General features: G+C 45.6%; 1 protein-coding gene across 3 annotated transcripts in view; it reads left to right on the top strand.

Moving 5' to 3' along the window:
* The first annotated feature begins 4,597 nt into the window (after nt 1–4,597).
* HDGFL3 (HDGF like 3) overlaps nt 4,598–11,347 on the top strand; it is a 78,508-nt gene continuing 71,758 nt past the window's right edge. Inside the window, exon 1 of one of the 3 annotated variants that reach the window (XM_082448880.1) lies at nt 4,598–5,132. In XM_082448880.1, the coding sequence (XP_082305006.1) occupies nt 5,049–5,132 (84 nt within the window). In that variant the 5' untranslated portion in view covers nt 4,598–5,048. The remainder of the gene's footprint in view (nt 5,133–11,347) is intronic. The other 2 variants (XR_014260321.1, XM_082448881.1) reach the window with 2 other exon arrangements.

Genomic DNA, 11,347 nt, shown 5'->3' with positions numbered 1-11,347 from the left:
AGTACTCGACAAATATTTGTTCAATAAGTCAATGAAGAAATGAATGCTAACTGTTGATCCAAGGCTCTCTTCAGCAGCATTTACACAAATATTGGAACAATACTAGCCAAAGTGGTAGCTAAATTTGCAAATTCTTCGTCTTTAATACTTTCTACATATTGAATCACCTCTTCTCCCAAATAGCTGATAACTCACTAAAATTCTCCAGTTTGTTTCTCAGCCTGAGACAGGACAGTGAAGGGAGAAGAATGAGAACAGTCTTAATAGAAACAGCCTTGGACTCTGAGTATCAGGGAGGAAAATTCCCAGGACCTAAACAATATCCCTTTCCTTCCCCAAAAAAGATGCAGGTGACTCAAGTATGTCTTCAGAGAACATTAACATGCATCTAGGGTCATTATTGGGGGGCTCTCTGTTTCTACACATTGTGGCCTGAGTACAGTTGCTGCTGTTACCCACCCTCCCTCCAGCAATGCTGACCCCAACCTTTGACCCCTACCCTGCCCCATCGTGGCCCATGCTGAGTTTCTGATGCCTTTTGCCAACCTAGAACTTCCTGGTGCTCACACTGAGGTGGGAGTTCCCTCTCTCACCACAAGTAGTATATTACAGTTCTTCTATTTGACTGTCACAAAGGTGTCAATATCTTATGATCCTTTCTCTTTCAAAGAATATGAGACCAGTTCTTCTGGGACTGGGTCAAAGGACATTTGAGAGATAACCCTAGTGGCAAAAGTAATAGAAATGAACTCTGATGCAAAGTCCAGGGAGTGCCCTTCTGACATACCGAGTGTGTGTGTAACACCAAATTTTCCCAACTCCCTTTCCATAATTCTTTTCACCACACCATGTTAACAACAAAGACAACAATATAAACTAACATTTAATGAGTACTTAGTATGTGCCAGGCACTGTTCCGAATGCTTTAGATATATCATCTCATATATAATTTTGGGTGGAGGAATAGATTGTAGGTAATTGAAGCATCGTGGAATGGGTGAATTGGGAGACAAGATTTGAAGGAACTGTTAAAAGAGTTTTATCAGGAAGCTGAGCCAAGATATGAAAGGGGAAGGTGAAAACAGGACAGGGTTGACAGCATGTGTGGATGTGTGAGTGAGAAGTGGCAAAAAATAGATCAGGTAGCCAAGGGCAGGGAGATGTAGTAGCCCATCGGGATTTGAGGACGCTGAAATCAGGTGATCAAAGGAAGTTGATATTATCACCACGTGTGAATGGAGATCCTTCCAATTTTCAAGTAAAATTAATGTATTCTATTTTGACATAGCACATAGACCAGCTCTTGGGGCCACATTGATTAAAATAAAATACATCAGACTCTTTTAATGGTCTTAGTGGTATCTCTAAAGGGTTACTTATTATCTGTTAAATATTTGAATAGAGCATTGTTCTGGAATAGCCAGAGGAACAATCCTTTGCATAAAAGCGGAGGACCCAGTCTGAAAGCTCTGTCTGCAGTGAAAGCCACAGAGCAATGCTTCATCCCTGGCAAAACTGTGTTGACAAGGTGGTCTGCATCCAACCTGGCTGCAAAACAGATGGGCTCTTAGCCAAGCACATTAAGAGATTCCCGATGACCAGTCAGAGGGAGCCTGTAAGGGGATCCCATGTGCGTGTGTCATTAAGTGTGACTTGGTACGGCAGGAGAGGCAGGCAGAAGATGTGTGCTGAGCAGTCAGGCCGAGGCTCAATTAAAAACCTGAAACCAAAGCCTAGACTGGGAGAAATCTCCACATTATCGATATAACCAAACCCCCATCAAATGTCCCTTCTTTGGACTCTGTCTTCAACCACTCTGCTGGCTCCTTCTCCTAATAACAAACTCAAATTTCTCCAATCTTTAAAATCCAGCCAAATAATCACAACAGAACAACTCTCCCTGCATGCTTTTGGGCTATTCCTTCTCCACCGCTGGGAATGAGCTGTCTACACTTCCTGCCTCCACAGGTTCACCTTTCACTCCCATCTCAAGCCACTGCTCTCTGGTTTCTTCTCATCACCATTTCAGTGACACAGTTCCCAACAAGGACACCAAATACTTCTCAATCACCAGATTAAATGGAGCCATCGCCTCCTTTATCTTAACTTGACCTCCCTGTGGCATGTATCTGGACATCTCCCTCCTTCTGGAAATTCTTTAATTCTTTGGTTCCTACAGGACCACGTTCCTCTTCTTCTTCTGCCTGACCCTTAAATGTTGGCGTTACCTGGCTCCATCCTCGCCACCGCTTTTTACATTCTACACGGTCTCCTAGGAACCTCCCTCATGGTTTCAGCCACCACTTATCTACTGCAGTCACTCGAGTCTCTATGTTCTACCTTGACCACTTTCCCTACGCTGTGTATTCAGCTCTCCACTAAAGCATCTCTCTCTGGATACCCCAGGAAATCTCAACACACAAAACCACTCATGATCTCATCTCCAAATTGCCCATTCTTCATGGATTTCCTCATCTCAGTGAATGTCAAAACTAATCATCCCATTGCTTAAGCCAGAGACCAGGGAAGAGTTTTTGACTCCTCCTTCTTCCTTGCTACATACTGCCCAGTGAGTCAGCAAGGCCTGTCTCAGCCCTTGTCTTCTCTCTTCTGGAGAGAGCCCCCCACCTGCCAGCTGAGCTCCTGCCTCCAGACTCTCACCCTCAAATCCACCTCCACAGAGGCCCCCGGAGTAATCTGTCTAAACCCAAACAATGATCGTGCCCCTCCCCTATTTAAAGTCCTCCCATGGCTTCCAACTGACCACCTTTCCCCTCTCATTTCTCTCCTCTCCCCTATCTCTAATCTGTGCCCAGAGGGAGGCGGGACCATGTGGGGAGAGCAGCCAACAGCTAGGGCTTTGGCAGCTGGTCAGAGGGATCTGGGTTTGGCATAAGAGGATATAGGAACCATTCACAGGTTCATGAGCAGCGCATGATGACATGATGACAGGTATACATGGTAGTCCTAGAAGTGGGAGACACATTAGCAGGCTGCTATAGACTGAATGTTTGTATCCTCCCAAAATTCATGTTAAATCCTAATGACCAATGTATTTGGAAGTGGGACCTTTGGGAGGTGATTAGATCATGAGGATGGAGCCCTCATCAATGGGATTAGTGCTCTTATAAAAGAGATCCCAGAGAGCTGCCTCACTCTCCTCCCCTTTACCCCTTACCCCATGTAAGGACACAGAGAAAAGACTATTTTCTGTGAACCAGGAAGCAGGCCCTCACCAGACAAATGAATTGCCTATGCCTTGATCTTGGACCTCCCAGTCTCAGAACTGTGAGAAATAAATTTCTGTTGTTTATAAGTCACCCAGTCTACAGTATTTACAGTATTATGTTATAGCAGCCCGAAGAGACTACGATTTACACAGGCTCTTGCAACAGAGGCAAAAGGACCTAGACTAGTCTACAGTGAGAAAACAGGAAAAGGTGAACCTGTAGGACTGGTGAGGAAGGGTAAATATCTAAAAAGGAAAATCACCAGATGCAAGTAGTAAGGAAATGCATTAGTAGATAATGTTAAGCACTATTAAAGTAAACAATCCACAGGAAGTCTAGAGAATTTAAAGCCCCATTAAAGGAACACGAGCAGGGGTTAAAACACACGCACAATTCTACACAGCAAGTGAGGAACGCAAATGCTGGGAGGAACTGTAGCTTCTATAAAAGGGGGAGAGGGCAAGAAAGCCTAGAAGAGGGGACAGACACAAACAAGGAGACAAGATGAGGACCACATAAAGTCCGTTACGCTTAGGAGCTGCGTCAGCTGACCTCTTAAAGATGAGCTTCAGGATGATGAGAGAGGCAGCATTCATTGGGCAGATTCAAAAAAACTTTGTCCAAAATGTTGCCAGGATTGGAAACGAGTGACCTGCCAGAATAAGTCCCTTTCACAAAACTACAGGCCTATAAGGCCCACGCATGGAAAAGCATAACCGCTTCCGGACTTTGGAGTTATGGAGATCCGTGTTCGAATTCCGACTGTCCCGCTTGGCAAATTAGATAACCTCCGGTGACTCCGGTTAACTTGCCCTGGGTGGGTCACGCCACATTGTGAAGGGCAGGCCTAGGGTGAGACCCCAGCAAGGTCGCTGACTCCAGAGCGGTGCTCTTTCCAGCAGCCTGATGCTCTGCGTAGCGGGTCCCCTCGCGCGGCCGGCCCCCGGCCTGGAGCGCCTTTGTGCCCCACTCACCCGAGAGCACTCGCAGAAGCGGCCCGCGGCGGGGAGCCGGGAGGGAGACCAGTCAGCGGGAGGTGGCCGTGGGACTGGGGGTGCCGGTGGGAGCGCCCCCGATGTGGCGCGGACGGGTGGGGAGCGGGCCGGCCAGGTGGTGATTGGCTGGGCTGAGGCTGGCAGCTCCGGGCCAAGAACAAAAGAGAGCGGGCGGCGGGCGGCCTCTGGAGTAGGTGCTCCCGTCCGCCCGGCGCGGGCTTCGGTGCTGGGGGAAGACGCACCCACCGCCCGCCCGCCGAGCTGCCGGGCTGGCGCGCTCGGTTTCTGCGCAAAAGCCGGCCGTGTACCTAGGAATTAACCGGCCGGCCCTGGAGGGGAGGGGTGGGGAGCGGGAAGTGGTGGTGGGGGGGGATGTTGAGCGCGCGCGAGAACAATAATAAGATCGTGTTTGCGGTCGCTGCCCGAGGAGGAATTCGGAGGAGGCGCGAGGCCCGGTGCTCGCGCCGCGCCCGGGAGCCCGGGAAAGAGGCCGCCGGCGGCGGCGGCGGCATGAGGCAGGCGACGCGGCGCCTGTGAGCAGCGCACGGCGGCGGCGGGGAACCTCAGCGCGGGGAGAGCCGAGCGGCCGGGGGCTCCCCTCCCCCGCTGCCGGGCGGTGATTTGCCGGGCCTGCTGCGCCCCCCGCCCACCCCTCGCCCCAGCCGCCGCCTCGCCGCTTCCCTTCGTCGGAGCGGCCGCTCGTCCGCCCGCCCGCCCGGCTCGAGGCCCGCGGGGAGCGCGGCGCAGTCCGTTGGCCCGCGGGGGGGCGGCCTCCCGGCATCTTCGCGTCGCCCAAGGACGACCAGGAAGGGGAGCGGCCGGGATGGCGCGTCCGCGGCCCCGCGAGTACAAGGCGGGCGACCTGGTCTTCGCCAAGATGAAGGGCTACCCGCACTGGCCGGCCCGGGTGAGTACGGCGGCCGCGCGCGGGCCCGCCCGCCCACCATTTTCCCCTTCATGATGGCGCGCCCGCCCCCTTTCCCCATTGCCTCAGCCCGGAGCGCGGAGCCCGCCGCGAGCGGCCGACTGCGGCCGGGGCTGAGGGCGCGGGCGGCGCTGCGCAGGGAGGACGGGGCCGCGCCGGAGGCGAGGGTTCCGGGCCGCGCCCGCACGCCGCGAGGGCCGCCATCCTTCCGCCCACTTTCGAAGGCGGCTCCGGCCCCGGCAGGCCCGCCGCTGCCTTCCTCCCGGAAAGCCGGTGGTGACCGGGAGCCCGCGCCGCCCGCAAGCGGGCCTGGAGTGGGGCCATCGCTCCGGGCAGGGTCGTTGGTAGACACCGCGGTCCCGGGCGAACGTCGGGGCACGTAGGGGAGCGTAGTGCAAATGGCTGTCGGAGAGCCGGCGGGCGCCTGCGGCGCAAATCCTGGAAAGGGGTAGTGGTCATTGAGAGCTAGCTGGAGCCTCTTGGCAGTCATTCATCCGTCTCTCGTTGCATCCTTCGCCATCCAGACTTGTTGAGTTTTCCCTGAGCGCGATTCCGGGTGCCCCGCCTGCCCTATCCTTGTCCTGGGGTACGTGCATCCTTGGTGCCCATGGTTCTTTTAAACCGACCAAATAGCCGGGAGCTTGCAGCTTGGCACTGGCTGGTGTGTCCTGTAAGCTCCTCGTGCCTTTTCACCTCCATGTTTGTTTTAGGTCAGATCCCAGACCTTATCCTCGGCCTCCCACAACAGTCCACAATAGCGCTCTCTTTCTGTGTAGCAGGGTTTTCGCTGGGCTCTTTCTCTAGAAAGCATCTGCGTGTAATACATAACATTAAATTTTATTAGGCCCTTTGCTAACATGTGTGCTTTGTGTCTTAAAATAAATCCCTTTTACTTTTATTTTATAACAGTTGGCAGTTAATTGCTTGAAATAAGAAACAGTGAAAAGGAGGGTCAAAACATGTTGAAGATTATGTTAGTAAACTTGAGGAATATAAGTAGACATGGGAAATAGTGGCATAAGTATGAGTGCAGGCTCTAAAAATGTTGTATTATATGCAAGTGAAGGTACTGAGATTCCCCCCTCCCCCAAATACACCCATTCACAAAAGGAAGTGACATCATGGGTGGCCAGACTGAAATTTAGTGAAGTTGAAGTAATGGATGGACATAATCACTTTTTTTGTTTTTAGTTTGTCACGATTGTAAAATGGAGAGAAAACTGGGTCAGGAATTGGGGGACCCTGGCATCAGGTCTGGGCTCTATTATGGGCTAATCATCTCAACTGTCTGAATATCCATTTATGCAACTGTAAAATGATCATCTCTAGGATTCCTTGCAACACTAACAACCTCAGATTTCAAGGGGAAAAAACAGTCTTATTCAGATTCCGTGAGGCTGTGCAAGTAACTTTTCTCCACATCTGAACTGTAGGTTTTCCTTAAATAAGGCAAAGTTTTCTTGGTGGAATAATGGGTTATTTTTCCTACTACAGTGCCATAATGCTTTGGGGCAAGATTTGTTACTTTAGGAGTCCTTTAGGGAACCCCTTGAATATATTCGTTAAGTAAGAAATAAACAGCTATAGGGCACATATGTTTATACATAGTCAAAAGTGAATTGAAAGTTATCATCACTAGTTGGTCATTTTCTTGTAACACAATGGCTTTCTTTAATCTTACCTTTGAAAATATCTCCTGAGAGTCAAAAAGAAAATAGACTTAAAATTTCATTAACATGTTGCTTGCATATGTTGGCCACCTGTAGTAATTTTGAAACAAAAAAGTGCTGCAGAAGTAGTCGTAGTTGTATATTTAATTGTACATAAAATTCCTAGGAGTTATAATTCCCAACCAAGGCAAAATGGAAAATAAAATGAGGAAATAAAATCCATTACATTGTTAGATAAGATACAGTAAATACAGGGGAAAAAATGTGTGTCTGTTCACATTTAACGTGAGCTCCTCAAGGGAAGGACCTAAGTCTCTAATTTTTTAAAAATATTTTATAGTGAGTGACATGTTGTAATTTCCAAAGAAAGGTAAAGGTTAGAAAAAGAAGAAAGATATTTGAGTCCCTACTCTTTGTTACAGTTGAATGTGTCAGTGTTCTCGTTTTATTTGCATCCCAATTCTGTGAGATAGTATCCCCACTTTACACCTAGCTATAGCTTTGTAGATGATGATATTATCAAGTATGGGGGGGAAAATCCTACTTATTTAAATTTCAAATATTGTCCCTTGATATGAAGGCCAGCCATGTTGGGATTCTATCAATATATGGCCACAAGGAATGAAACATAGGAGGGAGAACATGGGGGAAACATTTCTTCAGGCTATGGGGAGGAGCTTTCTGATGGTCAGAGCTGGTCCACGTGGCATGGAGAAGTGACTTCTCTGCTGTAGAGAAGACATTTGTTTTGGTCCTAGGAATCCCCTTGTGAGGAATGTGAGTCTAGAGAATTCAGACATCTAGTAAATTTGATCAGGTTGGTTTCAGCTTTTGGCTGAGCTTCACACTCTGTGTCCAGGGTGTGTTCTGTAGTCTAAGTTTCAGTTTACTACTCTGTAAAATAGGGATAATTCTCACCTCACAGATTTAGTGTATGTAAAAGCACTAAGCAGCAGTACTTGAATGTTCCTATCTTTTTTGCTTTTTGAATTTCTAATTTTTCCCCTGTATCACTACACTATTTAAAATTTTCAGGTCTTAAGTAGATTTGTTATTTGTCCAACATTTTATCATGAAAAATTTCAAACATATAGAGAATTAAAAAAATTGTATAGTGAACAGCCATATATCTACCACCTAGATTCTGCACTTAACATTTTGCTATACTTGCTGTATCACCTATTTGTTCACATATCCATCCCTCTATCCATACAGCAGTCCATCTTTTTTTTAATGCATTTCAAAGTAAGTTGCAGATAATTTACTCCTAGACACTCCAGAATGTATTTCATTAACTAGAGGTCAATATTTTTAATAGATTCTTTTTTTTTCCTTTGAGGTAAAATTTACATAGACTGAAACACACTTACCTTAAATGTACCATTCAGTGAGTTGACAAATGTATACACTGGTATAATGCAAGCCCCTACTGGGACAGAACAGTACCAGTACCCAAGAAAGTTCCCTTATGCCTCTTCCCAGTTGATTGTTGTCCTCCTTCCTTTTCAGATGTATTATTTTAACATTAAGTAGCAGCTGGCTGTTTCTAATGGAGTATACTTGCTGTATATGACTTTAAAAATTAGAAGTTCATTTATAACTAAGGATTAACTAGCTTAATACTAAAAAATACTTATGCTAAAACAAGAGTCTCTGAAGCCTTTTTTTTTTTAATTTTAAAAAAATATTTTTTTTATTTTTTATTTTTGGCCACGTAGGGTCTTAGTTGGGGCATGCAGGATCTTTCACTGCGGCATGCGGGCTTCTCTCTAGTTCTTCTCTCCAGTTGAGGCGCGCAGGCCTAGTTGCCCCATGGCATGTGGGATCTTAGTTCCCTGACCAGGGATCGAACCCGAGTCCCCTACATTGGAAGGCGGATTCTTTACCACAGAACCACCAGGGAAGTCCCTCTGAAGGCTTTTGATTGTGTACCTTGTTGGTAAAAAAAAAAAAAAAATAGAGCATGCATCTCTACTATGTGTAAATTTACTTTAAAATTACATATACATGTACTTTGTACTATTATACATATTATAAGATACATACGAAAAAACTAATAGGGATGACAGATGATATAGATATTTTATGTTTTAAAACTCTTATTGGCAAAATGTCATTAATAGTACTAGATTAAGTTTATATTTTAAAAAGTACTAATTTTTGGAATATTTTTGCCTCCTTCTTGTGAGATCTGACTAGATTGTCACAGTTTTTATCTTCTAAAGAGATATTATAGAATAGAACTGTCAGCTTGGCCATTTCCTTGTTTGCCTGTGCTTACATTATTAGTGTCATCTTTGTAGGACTCCTTTAGCCACTTGTTCATTTAGCGAGAATTCTGTTAGAAGTAGATGTTCCATAATTCTACTCAACCAGGCACACACAAATGGCAATAAGTCACAGTATGCCTAAAGTGAATAAATATAACTATCTAAATAAGCAAACTAGTGTTAATTGATGTATTGGATATTAGTAAAATTTACTTTTTAGGTGAAAGAATAAGAAACTAAGATAGAAGTTGTACTATTTTCTTCTCAGACCCTCTAAAATCATCTTGTGTATCCCCTGAGGTGTGAGCACTCTGCTTATGTTACCCCTACTCTAAAAAATGGAAAAACAAAACACAATACAAAAACCAGGAAGTCTTAAAGCTCTTGGGTTTCAATTAAAGAGCTTTTTAAAAGTTAACTTTCTGGGGCTTCCCTGGTGGCGCAGTGGCTGGGAGTCTGCCTGCCGATGCAGGGAACACGGGTTCGAGCCCTGGTCTGGGAGGTATCCCACATGCCGCGGAGCGGCTGGGCCTCGTGAGCCACAATTACTGAACCTGCGCGTCTGGAGCCTGTGCTCCGCAACAGGAGAGGCCGCGATGAGGAGTGGCCCCCGCTCACCGCGACTGGAGAAGGCCCTCGCACAGAAACGAAGACCCAACCCAGCCCTAAATAAATAAATAAGTAAATAAATAAAAATTTTTAAAAAATTAACTTTATATGAGAACTCTCAAACATCTTTAATAGGAGAGTAAGTTGATATAACCACTTTAGAAAACTGGCCTGATCTACTGTAGTTAAACACACGCCTGCCTTGTGATTTGGCAGTCTGTTCTAGGCATATACCCAAGAGAAATGGGTGTTTATGTCCACCAAAAGACTTGTACAGTAATGCTCGTACATGGCAGCTTTATCCATAATAGCAGAAGACTGAAAACAACCCAGATGTCCATCAACACGAGAACGGATAAGCAAATTTGTAGTATGTTTGTATAGTGGAGTACTACCCAGCAATAAAAAGGGGCAGACTACTGATGCCCACAAAAATATGGATGAATCTCAGAAATATAAGGTTGAGTGAAAAAAGCCAGACGCAAGACAGTACCTTCTGTATGATCCCATGATGTTCAAAAACAGGCAAAGCTGATCAATGGTGATCAGTTTGTGGTAGGTGGAGGTGGTGGTGGGGTTACTGACTGGTAGGAGGCACTGGAAATGTTCTGTATCTTGATCTGGGTTTGTACGTATGTAAAAATTTATCAAGCTTGCACATGGGGATTTATGCACTATTATGTATATAATGCCTCAATTTGTGTATATAATGCCTCAATTTTAAAAGCACACTTTGTATGAGGTGGGGAAAAAGAATCTAATACTCCAAGCTTCTTCTTGGATTGAATTTCACCATTCTTAGCTTTCAGTGAGAAATTTTTTCCTTTAGGGCTTCAGTCCTACAAAGTTGCATCTTCCTATTCCCTTTGACTATTTTAGAAGCTTCATTTACTACTTCACAGCTTTCTCTTGAGGCTTCTTTGTAGTTCTGGATTCTGCCTCTGTCTTTTGCTTAACTCTACTAGAGTCTTTCTGTTCCTTTCATGGTAAATCATTCATTGCTCATCATATTTTTGATCTAGCTCTCCACCTCTCACTTGTTAAAACTTAAGAATTAAGCATTTGACTTACCCCTCTATGACAGTTCAAAGAGCTGAACTCTTATTGAACTTTTATTGAGTACCTACTGTATGTTTTTCTACCAACAGATTAAACTTGCAGCAATTTTAAAACATTGTAATTGAATAATTAAAGTGTTTCCCTATCCTCTTATTAATGTAAATACTGGTTGGGAATCCTCAGTTTCTGATCCATAGCACTTTCCATTTTTTTTTTGGCCTTGACAGTAAACTGCTAGACTGTGAACCTTTATTTCTGGAGACCAGGCTACATATGTTCAGAGAATCAGTTGACACTTAAATTCTTTTCAATCTCGACATAAAGTAAGATGTTTATAATCTGTATTACTTTTTCCTGAGTCCACAGAAGTCCATCGTTGGTTCATTCCTCAGGTAGAGTGGCACAGGCTCACTCAGCCTTTCCCCAAGAGACTATATTCACATTGCCAGTTTGAGACTGGCAAACTGTCTCATTTTCTTCAGCTTAACCCTGGGAGCAAACAGGCAACTTAAACTCTCAATACCAACATTTACATTTTCCATCAGCCAGGTGAATCTGTATATCTGGCATATCCCCTTTGGAATGCCCT

This window comes from Balaenoptera physalus (genome assembly GCF_965194825.1).
Source record: "Balaenoptera physalus genome assembly, chromosome: 2".
NCBI lineage: Eukaryota > Metazoa > Chordata > Mammalia > Artiodactyla > Balaenopteridae > Balaenoptera > Balaenoptera physalus.
The sequence above is the reverse complement of the archived record's forward strand: the minus strand, read 5'-3'. Positions and strand labels throughout refer to the sequence as shown.